This window comes from Athene noctua, chromosome 5, assembly GCF_965140245.1.
Source record: "Athene noctua chromosome 5, bAthNoc1.hap1.1, whole genome shotgun sequence".
Taxonomy (NCBI): Eukaryota; Metazoa; Chordata; class Aves; order Strigiformes; family Strigidae; genus Athene; species Athene noctua.
Window position 1 is genome coordinate 61,182,987 of NC_134041.1, and position 22,640 is coordinate 61,205,626.

Below are 22,640 nucleotides of genomic sequence, written 5' to 3' on the forward strand. Positions count from 1 at the left end.
CCCCATTCTTCATGTCTCTGTTTACACTCTACAAACCCCATCTGTATCATTTCCTCAACTTACATGAGTAATTTTCCTGCAAGACCTTTTAACATCTGTGTCCCCTGTGTCTGAATCAGCTGCTTTTGTTGATCTGGCAAAGACTCTGGCATATGCTACAAAGAACATATGGTCTAAGCATGCCTTTCTGTTACAAGAGAGTGAAATTCCTCTGCAGATCTCTACAGATTGGAAGCAGAATAAACCTCTGATGTTACATCTTTTGAGGCAACTGCTGACATTAGTGGGGCTGAGCAGAGGTGTTCTATCACCGAGAGAGCATGAGGGGTAGCAGAGGTGGGAGATACGGCCAGGGATAGGCACCAGTGGCCACGACTGACTCGGAGATGCACAAGGTATGTGACTTGTTGCTGTAGGAAACAGGCAAGTCAGGAATGGTGATGGTAACACTGAGATCCAAAAGTAAATGCTCTGGGAAAAAAAAAAATCAATCCATTTACAGTACTTATGAGTCAAAGGCACATCACAACAAGGCCAGAAAACCGGGTCTGTGACGGACCACAGTGTGATTCTGGAGGTGAGGGATATGCAGGGTGGAAGAGCTGCAGGAATGAAGGGGCAAGGTCAAGCAGTTATTGGGTTTGTCAGCGTGATAAACAAAACCCACTCTGTCAAAAGATGAATGACTATCAGTGCCAAGCAGTATCGAGAGATCTCTGATCCTGCCCTGAGAAGAGGGAGATCCTCACTGTCCCCAGGAGGGTGAACAGGCAGGTTTTTCTGAAGAGATACTTCAGTTAACGAGGATCTGTCTCCGAGGAATGCATACCCTGAGATCCTTGAAGCAAATAGTTTTGCAGCAGGTAAGTCTAAATTTGAGGGCTGTGCATTCACTCTTAGAGTAACCCTCAGCAGGCATCTGTGGCTGTTCGTGTGACTGTCAGATGACTACAAGCGGTGTAATTGTGAAGTACAGTTACCTCAAACGCGCTGAGTACATGACACACTGATACAGCACCCGTGAAGAAAGAGATGTTGAAGCTCCCAGACACATTATTTGCCTTCAGGTGTATTTCTAAGTGAAACCGAGGGCTGACACACAGAGCTGAGAAAGTTCAAACCAGTTGAACCCGAAGAACAACGCCTGCCCACAGCCTTATTTGTGAAGAAACATTATTTTTGTTATTTGTCCATTATAACCACGAATTATCAGTCCCGGTGAAGTGAGGAACCGTCTTAGAGAATTATTCCTCGACCGGCTTTTCGGGTATCGACGGGGCAAAGAGCTTTGGGAGGCGCTCCAGGCTTTGCTCGCCGCTCGGGGCAGAGGGAGGTTGTCACGGGGCGACCGTGCCGGGGCAGGCGCTGGCCGTGGGGGGCTGTGGGTTCCCCCAGACGGTCTGGGCAGGCGCCTGCCCGCGGCACAGGCGGTGCAACGGGGCAGGAGCAGACACCGGCCCGGCAGCGCAGCACTCCGGCCCGGCCGCTGACTTGTGTCCGCCCGCGCCCAGCGCTGCCCGGGGGGGCGGCCCGCGGGGCTGGGGCCGGGCGGCGGCTCCGGGGCCGCTCCGAGCCGACCCACGGCGCGCCCGGTCCCCCGCGGGCCAGCCGGGCCGTGCTGGAGACACCCAGAAGTTTCCAGCCGGCCAGCTCCTCCGCGTCCGTCCGTCCGTCCCTCCCCCCGTGCCTTGTCCCTCCTCCGCCGCTTCCAGACACTTCCAGCCCCGCGTCTCCTCCTCCCCCCGCTCCCCTCCCCAGCCCCGCGGCGGATAAAGCCGCCGGTCCGGCGCCCCCGCCCGGCACTGGGCACCCGGCACGGCCCCGCCATGAGCGCCGCCGCCGCCGCCGCGCACTCCCCCGCGCCTCCCCCGCCGCAGATGGAGGGTCCCGCCGAGCCGCTGCCCCCCGGCTGGGAGATCAAGATCGACCCGCAGACGGGCTGGCCCTTCTTCGTGGATCACAACAGCCGCACCACTACCTGGAACGACCCGCGCCTGCGGGCGGCGGCGCAGGTACGGCGGCGGCAACGCTCCCCCCCCCCCCCCGAACATCCCCCGTGGCCGTGTGGCGCCGGGACGGGGGGCGGCCCGCGGAGGGGGGGTCGGGAGCTCCCCGCAGCTTCGCATGGCAATGCGGTGAGGGCAGGAGCTGGCTTTTGTCTCTGACGCACTGCAGTCCCTTTTTTGTGCATTAAATCATTTGATACCGCGGCCCTGTAATGTTTATTTAAAGTTGGGTTAAGTCCCCCCGGCCTGCCAGGGGAGACGCCAACCTTGATTTATTTTTCAGCTCCGAGCAGCACAAACAATGAATGCCGTTAAAAAACAAAAAACAAACCAACCAAACAAAAAAAAACCCATCCCGGATTTATCAAGTTTTGTTTTCCTTTTTTAATTTTTTTTTTTTTTTTTTTGGTCACAAACTGTCTCAGTAGCTGGTTTTGCTCTCAAGCATGCTCAGAGAAAAGCCGTGTCTTAGTCCAAATATGTCCATGGAAGGAGAGGCGCGGAGGGGAGAGCGGTTGTGGTTTTATCGGGGCCCTCCGGAATGGCCCTTTCGGGTCTAATTCTCGGGGATTTGGGGAACACAAGCCCTTTGACACGCGATGGCATTTTCGCTTTGCAACGGCTGGAGGCAGAAAGTGCTGGAAACTTGAGCCGAAGTTGCCTGGTTGGGAAACTTCCCCCCGGGGTTTTCGGGCGCTTCTCTGCGAGCGGCATCGCCTGGCGGCGGGAGGGGGCTCCGCCACGTCCCCGGGGGCGGCTGGCCGGGAGCCCGGCACCGGCAGCCGCCGGGGAGGGGCCGGGCCCGGGGAGTCGGCGGTTGCTGGGGGGGTCAGCGCCGGCCCTGCCCCGGGGGTGGGGGGAGCGGGGTTCGCTCGGAGCGGCCCCCCCGGGTGCCTGGAGCCGGCTGCCGAGCGGCCGGCAGGCAGCCGCTGCCCTCGGCTGTGGCCGCAGCGTACCTGTTGCAGCTTTTCCTCCTGTGCGTAAAACAGGAGGATCAGCGCGCTCGGTGGTATTATCTTGAGAACTTAAAGTTTCTTAAAATAGTAGTTGCGCCGTGTGTGAGCGCAGACCGTGACTGAAAGCTCGCTGGGAGAGCAGACTGGTGGTGGAAAGAAAGGGAGAGGATGTACTTTTATATCACAAATGAACCCCTTTCCAGCTTTGTAGGGGCTAGTTAATTTGGTCTATAAAACGACGTCATTCTAGTAATAATACAAAGACGTTTTAGAAAAACGTAATTTGCTAATACGACTATTGAGGCTGGCATAGGAAAAAGTGCTTTAACTCCTTTTTGGAGGCACCATCTTCCTGCTGTAATGAGGCACCTGCTAACACTGACTGTTACGGCAATAAAAATAATAAGTAGCATGTTTTTTATAACCGTAAAACATACTTGAGAAGAAAAGTGTGCTGTTTACTCAGAGGCTTTTGTTACGGAAATACCACTTGAAACCCATTCAACGGAAAAGTCACATTTAAGCTGCTTTTGATAATTGTGCGAAAAGGGAGGCAGAAGTACTCTGATGGATCAGTCCTTTGCTTGAGTGGGTGCCTGAAACAAAACAAATTTTCACCCCAATCTGATGCGCAGTCTGTGGTAATGAAAAGCGCCTCCTCCTCTGCCAGCTTGCAAAGGTTATTACAGATAGAAAAAGTTGCACCTGCTTTTGAACAGCTCTCGTGGGATACATTTTTCCAAAGAGAAAAATCTGTTACTGCTCACTATAAGCAGGGATGTGTGTATGCTTTGGCATTGTCCGCTGGGAGAGAGAAAAATGCTTCCAGAGGTGAATAGGGAAAATTGTTGATTTTGGGGAGTTCCTGCCTTAATGTTGTTCAAAGAAAAATTTTCCTGTTCATGGTGACGAAGTTGCGTGTAACTGATCTCCTACAGCCATTTGCCAGAGCCTGAGTTAAGAATATCTGCTGGAATTAATGGACAGCTTCTGAAATTGTTTGTTTGTTATGTACCAGTGTGTTTCACAAGGATGGCTATTATTTAGCAAAAGAATCTCAGAATCAGGCCCAAGGAAATTATGTCTCTTCCTAAATAATATTTTCTTAGCTAGACAGTGCCAAAGAAGACAGATTACCCACTGATACTGAATTTCAAATAGGACAGTGATTTTTGAAGGCATTAGACTTTTTTTTTTTTTTTTTTAACCTAGACAGGTAGGAAGGATGAAATCAGATGTAGGCAGAAAGAGTGACTAGATACAAACAGCTTTCTGATTTCCCTCATTCTCCGTCTAGCTCAAATGAGAATTTGGGGGTTTTGGAAGCGATCCAAAAGTGCAAAAGCTGACTGCGTGTGTCAGGCTGCATGCGCCTTTTCAAGGATGGTTATACAGAGATCAAACTTCGACTGACTTTATCGCTGCCTTGCTTTCCCTGAGATCAGCCAGTGAAACGAGCATTTTTTAAATCACTTTTATGGTGGTCTTTAAATAACCCTTAAACTATATCTATCAATATTCTCTGAGTACTTGTTCCCTTTCTGAAGAGACCTAGGCAATGAAATGAGGTATTACAACGTAAGTGGACGATGAATGGAGCACAGGTGTAAAGTGAACTGAGCTTTTCTAGCTAAGTAATATAGCTGAGACATTATTAACAGTGAAGTCCCGTTTTTCTCAGGTGGTTGATCTTGGTCTTCTCACTTACTCTAGGCCTGACATCAGTGTAACTGTGCTGACTGCACTAGACTGTACCAGATATATAATCAGGCAAAAAAAGAAACGGCTCTTCTAAAATTTTAACCGACAGAGCCATTTGAAATCAGCAGAACCAGACCTTGATTTTTGCACTGAACTATGTATTTTAGATGCGTTCATCAGTTCAGATGGCTCTGTTATTTTCTCATTCAGTCTGGCCTTTTTTTTACCCACATGATGGGTGGGTGTCCTTCCTCTGTGTGTTTAGCTCTGGTACTTACATGAAATCATTGCAGCGTAAGGCTGGACTAGGAAGACCTTCCTGAGAAGGAACAGAAAATTTCTTACCATACTCCAGTCAGAAATAAGCCCTGAGTTTGCAAATGACTGAAAAAACATTTATTAACAAAACCTCTTGGTAGACTAATGATTTTCTTCCAAGTGTCTTAATTTGTTAATAGTAAAACATTCAAAGAATAAGGTACAGTCAATATAGTGAAGCACGTATATGCATACTTTTACTAAAAGTGTTTACTAGCAATGTCACTCTTCTTCCTATCTTTTCTGTGGTAGAATTATTGATTTCCTATGCTTATCTATTGTTGGTATTTTCTGTGTTAACTTATGCCATCACAGCTCAGCATACTTTCTGTGAGATTGTCTTATAATGAATGTTAAATGGTATTTCCCAGAGTGTTGATAAAAATAGATAGCGTTTAAAGAAGAAAACAGAAATAAGGCTTGTAAAGTATTTATTGATGCCCCTTCCTTCCACATGCAGTAAACCCAATGGGAAATACTGCAACTAAAAATAGACCAAAGGAACTGACTGTGCTGAGCTTCACTGAACTAATATCACAGTGATCGATAGCTCACTAATGCCTTGGGTTTGAGATAAAAGCTGTACCAGCCAGCCACAAAGTCTGGGAGCAGTCCTAAGTGATGTGATATATTTATTGGTTGCAACAATGACTGCACAGGCCTAAACAAGGGGAGAAGATGGCTATCTTACCCTCTTACTGATGGTGTTGTCAGTATTTGGGGAACAACTAACTACACCTAAATTTCCAACCTCACCCTTCGTGACTGTTGCATCTCTTTTCTCTCTGCTTCCCCAAATAATTCTTAAGTCACTCGATTCCCATCTCTTTAGCAGTGAATTATTTTTGAGCACTGACTTCTTGCGTCCAAGTTGACTGAAAAATTCTTGGTAGACCAAATTAGAAATTGCATCGAAAGTTCAATACAGCCTCTCCGTGTCTTTTGCAGTGGTTCACATCAGTGGAAGGGAATGTAAGACTAGGTAACAATTTACGTTTCTTTTACCTGCAGTGTTTTGTACATTACTTATGCGCATGTGCATTCTGTCACAGTCAGGTTAATAAATTCGTTACTGGATTAAAAAGGTACTGTATTTAAAAGGCATAATATGTAGGAGTGGTAAAATTATTACCAGTAGGGGATTTTTGGAGGGTTGTGGACAGGCTTTGTCCAGATTCCCTGAAGCAGCTTTGTGTAGTTATTTAGAGTCCCCCTTGATAGAACATGGTAAGCAGGGAGTTAATTTATGGAGCTACCAATTAATCTAAACAAGGGGTGGATCAAATCAGAAATAAGAACATGAAGAAATCACATGTCAGTGTCTGGGCAGTCGTGCAAGAGGAAAAGCAAGGAAGGCCTTGCTAGGTTCTGTGTCACTCCCGACACAGCGTACCTCTTCAGATCTAAAGGAGAAAGGAAGAATACATGTGCTGGGTGGCAGCCTTCTTACCTGGAATCATATTTTTAACGCTTATATACACAGACAGGAGTTTTCCATAACCACATGGCAAAAATAGAACTGTTCCCACTTGAACTGTGATAAGGCAGGTACCAATCCAATACACTTTGGGGTATATAGACAGTGTCACTCTCTAGGTGAGCTCTGTCTCCACCTCCTATGGCAGCTATGCCTTCTCTTCATGGAGAGTTAAATGGAAAATGGAAGACATGGTTTGTTCATGCAAATTACATTACTTACAAACGAAAAATGTATTTTCAAATACGTTGCAGAAGCTCTTGGTTTGATTATTTTTATTTTTCCTTTTTGGTTTTACGGACAGGAAAATGAGACGTGGTGAAGTCACTTGTCTAACATCACTCAGTAGATCAGGTAGCACAAAAGTATGTTTTTACGGCTGGAAAAGCCTTAGAATTGATAAATTCAGTGCAGTGTAGCAAGTGTTTTTATAGTGTTGGAAAAATTGCTGTTTAAGGAAGTGAAGTCAGAAAACTGCTGTGTGCAAAATGAAATTTAGATGAAAATGTAAACCCTGACTATAACCTGTGAAATTCACAGCTGACTTCAACTGTTTCAACTTACTCTCCTTTTTATGGGGCATTGTTTTGCTAATTCCTGAGGCTTGTACTTTCTTCAGTGTTCCAAATTTCTGTCTCATGGGTAATAGCAGGAGAGCAACAGGTTGACCACCTGCTCTTAGGTGAGCAGGCAGCGAACAGCAGTAACTCAGTGAAGTGTGTCATTCCCATCACCCTTGACAAGGATATTTCTGTAAGTGCTTTAAAGGCTTTTCTGTAACCCCGTCCATTAAAGCTGCCAGGATGGGTGGTGATAGCAGCTCCCTCTGAAGGGCGCTCTGCTCTTCATAGCAGTCGTTGCTTCTTTCTCTGAACATGTTCGGTTTGGCCCATCGGATGCTCTCTGTGCGTGGGCCAACTTCCACGCGTGGGCATAAAGGGCAAGTGTTGTCATGTCTGTGCCAAGGCATTTTAGCTTAAGAAAGAAGCATTTTAGTGATAAGAAAGGTTTTAGTTCCTGAAACAAGGTTGGTCCTCAAGATAGCCAGCATGTTTGCTCCAGTAAGGCTCTCTGTTCTGGAAAGTTTAGGATTGGATTTCTCCTTCAATTTTTAATAGTGTTTGTTTATTTCCAGTGACATCATTGCGCTCCATCAGTTAGAGCATATGTTAATGTAATACTTGTATAATACAACACGATAATTACAAGAAAGAACAAAAGGCTTATTTGCCTACACATGTATAGGTTAGGAAATGAAACTCGGCACTCAACAAGTAAAACATCAAAAGCAGCTTGGCGTATAAATGGGTTACATGATGTGACTGACACGAAGTTCTGAGACAGCTCATGCGACTAAGCTTATTCATGGTTTCCCTCAGTCATTAGCTAATGATATCTTGCTCAAATGCCGATGTGCTCAGTGTATATATTTAAGCACAAATTGTGAGTAAAAGAGAATGTTAAAATCTTCAGTGGCTGAAGCATGGCAGTAGGAAGTTTGGGGTCAGTGCTGAGAGCAAATCACTCTCCCCGTTTGTATAGTTCTCTGGGAAGTATCAACGAAACGTACTGTATGCTAATGTTGTACTATTAATATGCTTAAACACAAAGCACTGTTGAGAAACTTTATAAAAATACCTGGATATGCTGATTTCTATTGGTAGCAAAGTTAGTGTAGTCGTTTTGATTTATTCAGTTAGTGCAACAGAGAAGGAGGGGAAAAAAATGGTCTGGCCAAAAGTAAAATACAAGTGGATACAGAATCCAGTTCTAATGGTTAAAGTTTTGCCTTCCATGACAGAAAATGTTGTTTGTTTGGTTTTTTTAATAAATAGACCTGGCACATCATTCTTAGATGTGAATGTTGGGTACTACTGCCTTTTTTGGTTATTCATGGCAATGAATTCTGATTAAAAAATAGATTTGAGTATATGTGCAAAGAAAATTTAGTTGTATTTCAGTCCGTTATAGTGTTGTAGTCTGTTGTGAAAGAACAGAATTGTACTAGTCTGTTCTTCCTAAATATATAGGATCTGGGCTTAAAATCCGGGGAAGTGTGCTCTCTGGTCAGATATTGGCATTTTCTCAGTCATTTGAGCAACCAGAATATGTTTATTTGCATGATACTCTTTACAGCAGCAGCTTAAAAGTTTGGAACAATACTGAGGTCAGTAGACCTTCTCTCTACATACAGAAAGAGATATTTCATCTCTTGGTAATGTTTGTAAACTTTGCGGTCCTTTCCTAGATAATATTTACAAAACAAGTACAATTTAAATATTTGTACTGCTGCTCTGCAAGAGCTGTACAGGTGCTACACGTATGTATAATACATACATGCTTTAGAGAATTGAATTGACTGGACTACAAATAATATCAGTACAGGTCAAGAAAAATGCAAGAGTGCAATGGCAGCAAAACTTGCTTTTTAACTTTTTCTGTAAGAGGAATGAAAGAAGTATTGTGCAAGCAGTTTCAAAAGGGAGATTCCAAGTTTGAGACAACTATTCAAGTGATTTAGTGTGCGTACAGAATATTTTGACAAATTTAATTCTATTGGGACAGCCATCTGGATGACTCCAGTGGCAATTTGCTAGCATCAGCAGTGACTGAATTTGCTGTGTTTCCGTCTGGAATAACACTTGAGCAGTCACGGGGGCATGTGAGGAGTTACGCCATTATCCGCTCCGGACAGATAGTACAGCGGTACCAGGAGTTTTGTTGCAAGGTTGTGTTTTTCTCTTGATGTTGTTTTTTATTCATTCCAGTGGCACACACTGTCAGAGTTCACTTAAAATCCGAGCAAGTTTGAGGATTTGAGCGTCACTCCTGACGGTGCCCTTCCCATGGGAAGCCAAGAGTAGGATGTGGGGGTATGAAGTGTTTTTTCCAGTTGCACAACTTGTGCTGGCTGCACCTTTATTTATCATGGTGATGGCCTCACAACAGAAACGCATGTCCTCGTCTGGAGAGGTGGGAGCGCTGTCATTCCTCCTGAGCAGATCTCCCAGCACGGCTCGGCTGTCCCACTCGTGGCTTGTCCAGAACAGCGATGCTTTTTTCTCTCGTTTGACTGGCGGTGATGACTCCTTTACACTCACTCGGCACCTCCTGAAATGGTGGAATGGCTCTGAGTTTCTGGTCATGTTTCAGGCTACCTGAAGTGTAGTCCGGGATTGTTGTCAACATTTCTGAGCTGCTCAAGGGAGTCTCTCGTATTTTTGTGCTCCCTCCTTTTTGGGGATTCTGTCTCTTAAATGTAAAATAAGGGTGTGCACAGCCAGCATGCCTGCAGTGCTGATTGTCAGCCCTCCTGCTTATGGGAAAATACCTCAATATTATGTTGCTTATAATTACTTTCAATTTTATTGTCAGAGAACTTCTGGTTTCCTTGGGTGAGGGCATGAAAAATTTTCTTCAGTTTCTTTAATGCAGAAATCTGAGTTGGGTTCCTGTTTTATATTTAAACTGGGAAGGATGATGTGACTAAGGCTTGTTACTCATTTATTGGTCATAACTCTTTGTGCAGATTTGTGTTAAATGTGAGCTCTGGGCTTTTTCAGGTAACATGTTTGTTAATATAATGAGCAAGAACTGTATTTTGATAGTAGGCAAATAGAAACAAAAAATGGTTTTGGTCTCCTGGCTGGCTGTCCTGTGAAACAGGAATTAAAGCATTCGGAGCAAATCCACAAATCTCTTCTCTGTAGTGTTATGATGAAAGTTTTTCAGAGCTTGATTCTGTTCCTCCCCCCTTGCCTCGGTGTCCCCAGGCACACCTGAGCTTCTCCTGAAGTCTTCCAGAACCTGCTTGTCCAGGCTGGGAACAGGGTCCCTTGCACAAAACAGAACTACTCTGGCCAAAAGCCTGACAATGGGATCCATGTGCACTCGCTGTTGTGCTGGATTCTCACTAAAAATGAACCCAAACCACTCGCAGCCATCTGCTTGAACCCAAGGCCTCTTTATTCTTCAGTCATGGTGCTGTGGTGTTGTTCCTCAGTGCAGGGTGTTTCAAAGAACACGGATTGTGCATGTTCATGGACATGTGAAAGGGTGGGAAGAAAGGGAACAGGAAAGAAGAGGGAACATTGAGGATGTGGTGATACAAACTGGTTAATGTAAGTTATTGTTTATAGAGTTAAATATTAATCAAGTGTTGAAGAGAATGCTGTGGATCAGGAAGAGCAGTTGTGATGAGAGCACCTTTCCTAAATCTGATCTCTCTACCTCAGAGCTACTGATGGTGGAAATTTTGGAAAAAAAAGGACACGGCATTTGTTCCTTTACTGAGGACTGCTCCAATATGACTGTACTGTTAAGAGACAGACAGACACACACACACACACACAGATTCCTCTGTAGTTAGCACACTCAACTACAGGGGGGAAAAAAGCCTGGCACAGAGGACCAACTCAAAATACTGACTTTCCACAGGAGCAGCACAGGTTGTCTGAAGCTGCAAGAATAAATGACTATCAGAGCCTAAGTTTATGCTGTAGTTCTTACAGAGGGGCCAGTGCAAGTATTAAACTTGCCAGAAGTTTCACTTCAGATACAAACTGAATTGTTTGAAAAAGCAGTCCAACCTGATTTTTCTTTGGTTTTGGGCTGCTTCTTTTGTATTTCTTACCAGGGCTTAAGTTGCAGAGGCAGATTTCTCAGATTGCTAAACCGGTTCAAAACAAGGGCAGCCTCAAGGGCCTGAAAATAAAGAAGAGGAGGGAGGGGAAGCCCATGGTCAGACTCCTAGGAAGGGTGTTCATGGAGGGTGGGGGGCGTGGGACAGTGTCCGTGTTGAAGCCTTGGCAATGTTTTATTACTGTGGATTGCTCCAGAAGATGAAAAGTCTTATACCAGACGGAGCAGTTCAAAACATTGCAGACCCCTAAAATGCTACTCCTGTAGGGCAGATGTGTTGTACACCCCTGTGGAGCAGAGCGCCTGTGGCCGAGAGCCTTCTCATGTCAGGGCATCTGCAGGTGCTACTGGCCCACCCAGCTCCTAAACACTTCCCAGCACCGACCCTTCCCGTGGGGAGTCTGACAAGGCTGGAAGTGAGTGAATCTCCTTTTTATAGCCGTGGGAGCCGTGCCTGTAGGTGGGGTGGCTGGCTGTGACCTCTCGGGTTACACCCGCAGCCTGCGCCCTCCATCAGGGAGACTGTGCCGAGCAGCTGGTGTGCGCGGGGCGCCGAAGGCATCGAGTCAGCGTGGAGCAGCAAGGTGCTTCTTCCGACTGTCGAATCATCAGTTTCCCTCCCTGCTCGGCTCCGCTCGCCCGGCAGACATTTGGCTCTGAGGCGGCCTCGCATTGTTGCTAGCTGAGCGCACCTCAAATTTATTTTCCGGCAAATGCAGTTTGCTGGCGTAACTGTGCGTCCCTCCAGATCCCAGGAGAGATGGCTGCCGGGAGCGCTGCGGAGTCGGGGTTATGCTGGGAGGAGGTGAACTGGCAAATGCTTGTTGGTGCTCCGGGTCCTGAAGCCCCTAGACAGCCTGTGTTCAGCCAAGGAATGTGGTTTCCTGGTAGGGTTAATTTAAAATGACTCATCTGTCGGCAGTGGATCCTGGTGCAGACCTTGGCATGAGATCATCCTTGTTCTGCAACTGGAAAAGCCAACTTTAAATTACTCCTCTGCAAACTTTCTAGACCTGGCTCTTCTCTATGCCTCTTTCAGAATTTTTCCTTTGTTTGTGGAGGATTTTTTTTTTTAAGGAGTAAAAGGAAATGCAACATCAGGGCTCTGACTTTGAGCTTGTTCCTTTTAGTACTTGCTATCTTTATTTTATTAGCTTACATAAATAGCCTTTATTCTCTGCAGTTTCATTGCTTACAGGAATTCTCAGAAATTCCTTTTTAAGGGGATACTGTCATGTAGGAAAAACACTCAAAATCTGGTAGATAAAATAGTTAATGAATTGGTATATTAGTTTTTGGTTTGTACAGAAGCGATGTGAAATATTTTTGCAGCTTATACACCTCTTTAAAAATAGGGTTTCTAACACTTGCACCATATGTCCCCTTATTAAATTCTCCTCTTACTGAATAATGACATTACCCTCTGAATGACAGAGGTGCTTGTTACATGATCTGACTTAGAGATACATCTGGAACTTGGCCCTCCCAGGGCCTCAAAATAGAATGACCGATGCAGGAAGAACTTACTAGAGGACTTGTGAGGGCTCTTAGTGCAAACCACTTCCACCCTTGCCAGGGCTTTGACATTGTCCAGTGAGCGTACTCAGACAACACAGGGATTTATTTTATCTTGCTTTTCAGTGTTTTCCTCTTCATTACACTATCCCCTCTCCTTTCAATATTTACTGAATTGGATCCTCCTGTAGTCGAAAGGGAATATATCCTTCAGTATGCAGTATTACAGCTCTTTAGATAGCCAGTGGGAAGAACATCACCAGCAAACATCCCTTGAAAGTTTCTTGTCAGGTCTCATCTGTAGCACCAGGTGGGTTCTGCGAGGTGCTGAGGAAATGTCTCTGGTCCCACAGGCACTTGTCTGGAGGAGCTCTGTCTGAAGGGGGTGGGCTGGTGGCTAAATGCAAGTAATATGTGTAAGAAACCGTGTTGTAATTAGGCAGGCAGGAATTCTAAAGGCTAAGTTGGTATTTGTGAGAAGTGAGGGTGAAAGACTCGTACATAAGCAGATTTGTTTAGTTTACTCTCCTCTTTTGCCTGCAGATCTGGAGTGTTAGTTAGCACCTGCTGTTAGCTGCCCTGCATGGACCCAAGAGGGTCTGAACTTCTCATACGCAGCTGATACTGCTTTTAGGCCAGTCCTTTGGGGCAGCTTTTTCTCACCAGGTGCATTGAGCTGAGCAACCAGCAAGTGCTATGTGATGTTTTTAATTTCTAGGAAGGCCAGTCGTCAGCAAATGGTCCATCTCGTGACAGCCCCAAGCAGCCACCAGCAAGAGAAGGAAACATGGGATACCCCAAGCTCCGGGCTGGCTATATCCCTATTCCCGTCATCCACGAGGGCATCGACGGCAGACAGCAGCACCCGTGCTTTTCTGCTCCGCAGCCTGGTGTGCAGCGATACAAGACAGAAGCTGTGCCTACCACGGTGCAGGCGCAGCCACCTCTGAGGGGGGCCTATGCCGGCCCCGAGTCCCCTCCAAGGGGACCGACGGAGGCTTCTCAGACAGATAAACAATGTGGACAGACAACGGCAGCTGCAGCAGCCCAAGCGCCGGCCGCACATGGACCCGAGGTAACTCAGTGTTGCTGGGGGGTGTTTGCATTGGTCTTTGCAGCATTTATGACCTGAATGTCACACGGGTAGTTTATCCTTCAGAAAGCCAAACTTGCCACAGGATTACATTTTCCCAATACTTCCCGAGTATTAAAATGCAAAAGTGCACAGTCATGGCAGCATAAATATGTAGGGTTTTTCTAGCATCGCCTGCTTTCATTCTGGAATGATTCTGTGGAAATAAATGCATGTAAATGGCTTCTGCCTCTAAGCTCTACAGGTCCTGCAGCAGGGGAGGATTGTTTTAGCATTTATACCAATTCCCCCACAAGCGGAGGATACAGGCAAGTCTCTTGTCGTCTGTACCATGAGTCAGGAACTGAAGTGATCAAAGTGGGAGAGACAAAACCAAAGTGGCCAGTTAGCTAACAAGCCAGGCCATTTCAGAAGTTACACTGCTGTGATCTTTGCTTTCCAATTTAATACTGCAGTTGTATTAAGTGTATAGATTTACATACGTACAGCTTTAAAACTGAGTTGCACAGTATTTTTGTCCTTCAGTGGCATGTTAAAGCATTTTCAAACTATGAGCTTTCTTTAAGAAAAGAGTCACCCTGCTTGCTTTGTGTTTCAGAAGGTGGGATTTTGGTTTGCCTGTTCTCTCTGCAGAATCAGCAGAATTGGTATTTGTGTAATATATGGTAATATCGACCTCGTTTTTATTCAAAGTAAGATAAGCAGGAAATTCAGCCTTCATCAAGCTGAAAATATATCATCAGGTCTGTAAGTGTTGCATTTTAAAATATCATCAGGTCTGTAAGTGGAGCAGTGGTGGCTTCTTCTCTGAAACCTGTTTGTAGTCTGAACAATGTAATTAAAATTCTGTTAGCAGGTTTCTCAGCTGTCTTGACTAACAATGCCTTGTCCTTGCACTGCCGGGACAAGAGGCTCAGCTTTTCCTTCTCCCAACACTGTACAGCTTTGTCACGTATATAGAGAGGCTTCAGGAACCTGTCTTCTGTGCCTCTTGCTGAAGTCCTCTGAGATAACTACTGAGGACCTCAGAACTTGCTGTTACAAATTTAGGCAGCACAGTGTGGCTGTCAACTGCCCAGAGCCTGTGATTGTGCTAAACTTTAAATCCCATGTCAACAAGGCCACCAGTAGTGGCAGTGATGGGTGTCATAATTCAGACCAGCATTCATTTATTTATGTAAGGTTCCTGTTTTATGGGCAGTGGAGTGGTTCACCAGTACCAAAAGAGGGGTCTTGTTCCGCTTCCTCTCCTGCCTTGCCTGCCCTTCTCTTGCCTCTGCCTGTGGTGTTCAGCCCTCTCCTCTGCCGGCTCAAACCCATCAGGAAATAATTTTTTTCCTCTTAGTGAGTGAAACTGGTCAGAATAGCCTGACAGCTGCTGGAGTTGGTGCGGAGTAGGTGAGGTGATGGATTGCCATGGCAGGAGGTGGGAGGGAGCTGTGAGCAAACAAACTGCTGTTCCCCAGACTGCAGACCCACAACCTGGGATATGCTGGGAACTGGATTTTGCAGCAAGCCTGGCATTTCTGCTAAACAGCAAGTCTAAGCTAGTGCCACTCTGCTGCTGGTGCCAAGGGGCTGGAAGGTTTTGGGGGAAACGGGGCATTAGCCATATGTGCATTGCCATAGCCTGCTGCTGAATTAATTACATGCTTTAAAAAAAACCCCCAAAACCCAAAATGTGTTAGTGTCACTGGGACCAGAAGTCTAAATGTTGTGTGCCTCTGTTAGGGGATTGTTTTTGTCTCCAGTGTATAATTTGTTTGCTTAACTTTAGTTTACCTCAAATTTAGCAGGTTTAGACAGGAACAGCCATGCAAAAGCAGCAAACGTTCTGACTGAGCATCCACTCCCTGCTCATGAGGGCTGGGAATGCTGTAGCTCAGGTTTCTACTTGTTATAATGATGGTCTCTCACAACTTCTGTGGTTTGTCTTGTGAGGCCCTGGGCCAAAAAACCCAAGGAAATGGATCCCTTGCATGCCGGAAGCACGAGTTCAGTTTCTATGACCATCTCCTTGTTTTTTCTTTGGAAATGAAAAGTACTGTGAAGCACAAAACCAGTGCAAATTTAATAATGGATTTTGTTTTCATGGCAGCCTCAATCTCCTGGAGCTTCTGATTCTCCAACGGTTTCCCCTCAGTCCGCTGGCAGACCCAACGCAGGAAGCCATCAGCTTCCTCGTGGTTATATTCCAATTCCTGTGATCCACGAAAATATCCACCGGCAACCAGCGCAAGTCTACCATCAGGCACAGAAGACACACTACCCTGCCCAGCAGAGCGAATACCAAGCCCACCAACCAGTGTTTCACAGAATTCAACCAGATGAGAGGGAGCCTAAGACAACGCGAGCGCAGTCTCCGTTCAGAGTGTCTCAGAGAGGCTCATCGAGCCGTGAAAGTTCACCCGCCAGAGTTACCACCCAGATGCAGCCCCCAGCTCCCATCAGAGTGCAGACAGTTGTAGACAGACCCCAGGTATGTAGAACGAGGAAGGGAATTACCTGACAGGTATTTTGTTCACTGTGGCTAGAGCTGAAAAATTATACCAGCAGGCACGTGCAAACATGTAAAGCAGTCTCTCTTTCTTGATTTAAACTGAGACATCCTGTGATAATAACCAGCAGCAAGTTGCCTTTCCACCTATCAGGACTGTGGAGTCTTTGGATCACTGAAATATGATTTAACACACGATTTTATTTTCCTCTCGTCAGAGTATAATTTAGTGTAATTACACTGAGGTCACTGATGTTGCATTATGTTTGTGAGAAGAAAACCAGGTCCGCGGGATTTGTGGCATCTATGTAAATACACCTCATTGATGTCTCAGAACCATTTAGGATAGCATCAGATGCACGAAGTAATTTTAGCTGAGAAAGAGGATCAGCAAAATCTAGTCTTAGAGCTTTTAATTTTTCCTACATGAAACGTGTTCTTCTCATGGAACACGTTGCTCATTGAACATTTTTTCCATGTTAAAATGCTTACTACAACTACAGTTAAAGACTACTGGAAATTTGACAACTGTGAGCGTGTGGAAGGGAGGATGTATCAAAACAAGCCTTGATTTCCTCTCTGGAGAGATTTCACATTGAAAATGACAGGAGCAGAATTAGGTTAATATTTTGAAAAGCCAGGTGCTAGGACAAAACAATGAAGATTTCAGATTTAATGACATATTCTAGGTTATAATGCTAATTTATTTTTACAGGTGAGAATTTGAGCCCCCTAATGAAATTTTACATTTAATGGGTAAAGCAGTAACAGATTGTCAGTGCAGGCTATTTCCTTATTTGGTTTAAATATAAATGTAGATGTTCTACTTCAGCCATCTAAATCTGTGAGAGCTGGATCCAGTACCTTTCCAAAATCACTGTATATGTGCACAACTAAGTGAAGGGGTTGGCAGAAGGAAAATACAGATCTCACAAATCCCAGTTTCCTGCTAAGATTTCAAAACTAATCTCAATTTCAAGAGATTTCTGATTTGATGACTGTTAGATCTGTGGTAATCCCAATGATTGTCTCTAATAGCTACAGTATAATAAGATTGACATAGTAACCTCTGCATGTAAATACTCTAAAATAAAATCAGTAAAAATAAGCAAAAAACCTAGAATGTCTCAAAAGCAGGAATGGAATGAGAATAGCTCAGAATGTGATTAAATCTCAGCAAAGTAGTTAGCTTTTGAAGAAACACAAGCTCTCAGTTAGTGACACACTGAGGATGAAACTTGATGGTGCTGCAGTCAGCTCCAACAAATCTTACTTAAGTCAGGTGAGGGCTTTGCTCTAAGGTAGTATCTCACAAAACTGCTTGTAGGGCTGATTTTTGTGAGCATGGGCAGGATGTGGTGGGTTGAAGTTTAATGTCTTTGAGAGTTTGATCGGTGCTTGTAATCTGCAATAGCTTGAAAACAATAACTGAACTCTTCAGCACACTGCTTTTTTTTTTTTTTTAAAAAAAAACCCCAGTAAAATTAGCAATGCACAGGAAACATTAATCATCTGGTGTGTGCAAAAATCGCACTTCTAGAAATACAGAAAACTGGATGTTAGGTTACTTGTTCTTTAGAAGGAAATAAGGAGCATTGTTCATTGTGTCTCAACACAAACTTGCCTTATTCACCAGGTTTCTCAGCAACAAGTCCCACCTCAAGAGCCACCAAGACCATCCCCACCACCTGAAATCAAACCTGAAAACAAGGCAGTCCCACCACCCGGAACTGAGGTGCCGTCACCATATATCCCAATTCAGGTCACTCACCAAGAACCAGATGCCAAACTACCACCCCAGAAGCCTCCAGCCATGGCAGAAAAAGGTGATAAAAAGATTCCCTGCCAGGCTAAGGTGGTTGCCCCGCAGGAAAGGCCTCCTCCTGAAGAAGCAGCAACACTGAAGACAGTGGAAACAGGAGAACCTCAAAAGCATCCTGGTGTTTTGAAAGTGGAGGCAATTCTGGAGAAAGTACAAATGCTTGAGCAGGCAGTCGACTCCTTTGAAGGCAAGAAAACTGACAAAAAATACTTGATGATTGAAGAGTATTTGACCAAAGAGTTGCTAGCCCTAGACTCAGTGGACCCTGAGGGTCGTGCGGATGTGCGCCAGGCCAGGAGAGATGGTGTAAGGAAGGTCCAGAACATTTTGGAAAGACTTGAACAGAAAGCAGAAGATGTCCCAGAACCTGTTCAAGTTGATGGACTTCAGCCAAATTTGCCGGAGCCTAAGCCACCACAGGAAATCATGGAGATTGAACCTGTGGTAGTCAAGAACAAGGGAGATACCAGTAATGAGAATGCTAAAGAGGAAACCAAAATGGAAAGACATCAGCCTGAAACTAAGGAAGAAGTGTTTACCAATCTCGCCACCACGACAAACACATCTAATAATCCAACTGAACCGTAGCCATGTGCTGAAATTAAAATCTCTCAGACTTTATAACTTAAAGTGTGTTTAAGTGAATTTTAAGTTGCATGCATTTCCAGAGCTCTTTTCAACTGGTTTTTAATCAACATAGCAGCTTGGGACACAGTAAACACTTCGCTGGGGAAGGAGGGAGTTAAAAAGAAAGTAATGCATTTATCCTTTATTCTTACACTATGTAAAAGACATGCTTCAAAAATAAACCCTGTACATTAATCACTTGTACATCAGCTGAGTGGAAAAAACCCACAAACCAATGACTTCAGGGTTAATATTGATGCGTGTTGTTTAGGGTGTATTCTTTTGCAGGTGATTTTTGTGAAATCAGTGGCCTGCATTGTCAGAATACCAGTCCTTCTATAAGTATAGCCACTCTTAACAGTAATGTTTTTATTTTTAATGTTCACAGTTGGGCACTTTAAGTAATGATGGATAGAAAAGTGTGTAAGAAATTGTAGGGATATTTATATGTGTGCAGGACTTCGATGCTATATTTTAAGAGGGAAATAAAATAATATAGAAGCCTAATTTAGTCTTGTGATTTTATAAGCTGGAAATACAAAGGCTGTAATCGGTTTCAGATACACTCTTCTAAACAGAGAGATTCTAGTATACGGTTGTAGTTCAAGTCTGACAGCTGCTTTCTCAATGAGACCAAAATGTGCCTTTCTCCATTCACTTGCTCCCTTTTAATGTTATTGCTGTATCACGTATGTGGGTTGAGGTAGGAATTTGGCTTAGCATTTCTTTTTTTTCTTTTTTTTTTCCTTCCTCTGCCCTCTAACCATTTAACAGAAATGTTTTTAACATGAAGAAATCCATACCTGTGCTGTTGTTGAACAGAAACTTACTTTACAGCATCTTAACTTGGTCTGCAAAGTCATTAGTCCTTTATTAACAACTACTTCTGAAATTCCAGCCAAATTCACTTTGTATTCATAGAGCAAATATGATTAAGAGGTAGTCCTCTCATTTTGTGTTCAAGCAATACTTCATAGTTGTTCTAAGTGATTAGCAACTTAAGTGAGGGGTGTAAAACATACTTTCAGCTACATGTAAAATGAAAGCAGCAGAGTCAACCAGTGCAGAGTGACTGCAAGGAAGGAGTCCTGACCAACTCCAGAAGTTACCTTTGACTTACATTTGTAAATTAAACTTTTTTTTTTTAACCTGATATTTTATGTTTACAGCGTATGAGGAAACCTTTAATATAGCCACTCAAGGCAATTGATTACTTCTTGAATTACACACTGAATCACAAGATTAGATTGGAAATTAGGTTTAAGCCTATCTGAAAACCTGGTTTTAAAAGGCAGGTTGAGAGTGGTCATCTAAACACTTCGCTCTTTATTTTAAAATAGTGATAATAGCATGTCAGTTGTAATGCAACAAGTGTTTTGAAGGAACAGTTGGACGGTGAACTGTCTGCTTAGTTGTAGGTAGAAGGTTGATGCTTCATTTAGTTTCATTTTGATAGTCAACACCACCATGTAAGAATACACAATGTCTTGTAAGCATTTGGCTACTCTAGCTTTTGGAGCAGCATTGTAAGCATTCTAGCAGGAGAGGTGTGAAAGTTCATCCGCCTGCATAATTCTTGTATGAACTCACTTCAGTGACACATTCCTCCTGCAGGATTACATTGCAGCTGAGGACACACATATCTGACAAACATGTAACAAAAACACTTAAATCGAGGAAAATCAGCTATGGGTTCTTAAAATTAAGCTATAAGCAAAATATGTGGGAGGTGTGAGGCCCTATTTCTTTCTGGTTTCTCTTAGTAGTCCGGTAAAGTAATTCAGATCAAAAGCACCTCATTAGCTGAGATGGCAATGTGGAAATTCAGATTACAGTCATAAAAACATGCCATTTACAGGAAGTTAAACAGGTGCTATCCTTTTAAAACATGTCATCCACTGCTAATGGAGCCTGATTCATGTTATACTATTCAGTGTTGGTCAGAGTAGGTGGAGTCACATTTAATTACAACTTTTTTTTTTTTTTAAAGAAGCAAAGCTAGATGTAGAGTTGCACTTTGTGAAGTGGTACTTTAAAAGTTGATTATTAAAGTCAGTGATACTGCTGTAGAATTGGGTACCACTCAAAATGAAGCAAGGTTTCATGATCTGGCCTAATAAGGGAAAGCACATTTGGCTGCCCTGGAGCTGCCTAGCTGGAAGACTGTTGCTCTGAGTCATAGCCTCTCTTTGTTTCCTCTGTTGCTCAAGAGTAAACTACACCCAGTCCAGCATATATGTCTTGACACATCAGCATAGCTACAAATTCTGCATATGGGCTGGGAGGAGGGAGTAGTGAAGGAGGAAGCAGTTGAAGATTCCCACCCATTCCCTGTAAGCTTCTGCTCTTTGCGGAGCATGCTTGCTTCCTTGCTTTGGCACCAGTGATGTGGGTAGCTGGCAGAGGGGAAGAAAAAGGTTCATCATTCACTTGCATTTCTACAATAAGGTGCTAGCTGGGCTGTGGCTTGACCCTGGGTGACTAACTGTGGAAACTTGGCTTTGAAACTCAGGTAGAGAGTAATTAGGGTTTTAATACTAGCAATAAGAATTATGACATTGCATTACTTTTCAAATACAGCCATATATAATAAATGGCAAATGTGCTGTGGAATGCAAGTTGTTCGAATATATACATTGCATTTGCAGTACCCATTTAAAAAAATTAAAATACCCCTAAGATTTTTGTTAAGAAAAAAATAAAGCTGCCTGTTACTTACTTTGAGTAAATGTTAAGCATTTAATTTATTCAAGAAGCAAATAATCCTCAAGTCAGTGAAAGACACTGTTGAAACATTTAAAAGTGAGAGGGCTATGAAAAGCCTGTACACAGCATCACAGTAAAAGCTGAGGCTGTTTTCTGATTGCACTATCTTGTCCAGCTAGTGATATTTTAAATGTCAGTAGTGGCCTGTTCTCTATATTTAAACTATCACAGCAGGGAGGCATTGTGTTTCCTATAAATATAGCATTTTGACTATTTACACACGGCCAAATCATAACCGTATCCTGAGGAAGGGGCAGCAGTAGTTACATTGCCCCCAGGAGCATGCTGAGACAGACCTGTGGCACTCTCTGGTGTCCAGTTCCTCCCTTTCTCCAGTGGGAGGTACAAGCCCTTTATCTGGCATATGTTTCACTTCCAACTTTGTGTTAGCTCAGCTGTGTTTGCAGACAAGTTGAGGAAGGAAAGGAGTACAAGCGAAACTCTGCCCAGAAGGCAGGAAAGGACACAGCACAGTTTGTAGAGGTAGGTCATTCCCCTGCACTCCAGTAGCAATTGTAAACCAGCCTAGGAAAGCCCTAGTCTCACTATGGGTATCCTCAGTGAGGATACCACGTGGCACTTCTTAAAATGATAGTTGAAATAATAAAAGAAGCTTCTGGTGGCTGGCGTAGAGCTGCTGAAGAGGACAAAGGTTAATCCAGGTATGCTTATGAGAAGATTGTCATTTGCTAGGTTTTCAGTCTCCCTCCTTAGATGTGCATGTATTGATGTTTTTAAATGTGCAGGTAACCAAATAAAAAGACACTACTGCATCATGAACTTAAATAAGATGTACACAAACATGAGGGTAAAATCAGCTCAGACTAGAGGACTAGTTATGGGCAGTAACTTACGTGCTTTTGGTCTTGTGTCCAAGTAATGAAGTGCAGATGTGTTACGAAACTAAAATCTAAACCATTAGCTGTAAACATTTAATACTGGATCAGTCTTTGGTTTTGTTACAAAAGCCAATATTGACCAATAATTGTTTTTCCAATGGAAACAAATCCAGCCCTTTTGGGCCACTTAGGCAAAGGAGTGCTTCTGAAAAAGCTAGTTTGAGCTCAGTAGGGCTGGCTGTAGAATACAGACTGAAGCCATAAATTAACCATACAAAATATGATTGTCTGGAGCCTTAACATAAACATTAAGACCCAAATGCCAAATTTCCCTGGATATATAATATTGTCATTAATGAAATATGAACACGATCATTTTAGC

The 22,640-nt window shown here is 44.0% G+C and overlaps 1 protein-coding gene across 1 annotated transcript; it reads left to right on the forward strand.

Annotated features, from left to right (window-relative positions):
* The first annotated feature begins 1,787 nt into the window (after positions 1-1,787).
* On the forward strand, positions 1,788-19,160 carry BAG3 (BAG cochaperone 3). The gene is made up of 4 exons (XM_074907838.1): positions 1,788-2,012; positions 13,333-13,689; positions 15,806-16,186; positions 17,841-19,160. The coding sequence occupies exons 1-4, from the start codon at positions 1,827-1,829 to the stop codon at positions 18,612-18,614; spliced, it is 1,698 nt and encodes a 565-aa protein (XP_074763939.1). The 5' UTR covers positions 1,788-1,826; the 3' UTR covers positions 18,615-19,160.
* The last annotated feature ends 3,480 nt before the right edge of the window (positions 19,161-22,640 follow it).

Bases quoted from the DNA above. Each gene is read 5' to 3' on its own strand.
- BAG3 (XM_074907838.1), top strand. From the start codon at position 1,827: ATGAGCGCCGCCGCCGCCGCCGCGCACTCCCCCGCGCCTCCCCCGCCG. The intron at 13,690-15,805 runs GTAACTCAGTGT...TTTTCATGGCAG, and splicing joins CGGCCGCACATGGACCCGAG to CCTCAATCTCCTGGAGCTTC. The intron at 16,187-17,840 runs GTATGTAGAACG...CTTATTCACCAG, and splicing joins CAGTTGTAGACAGACCCCAG to GTTTCTCAGCAACAAGTCCC.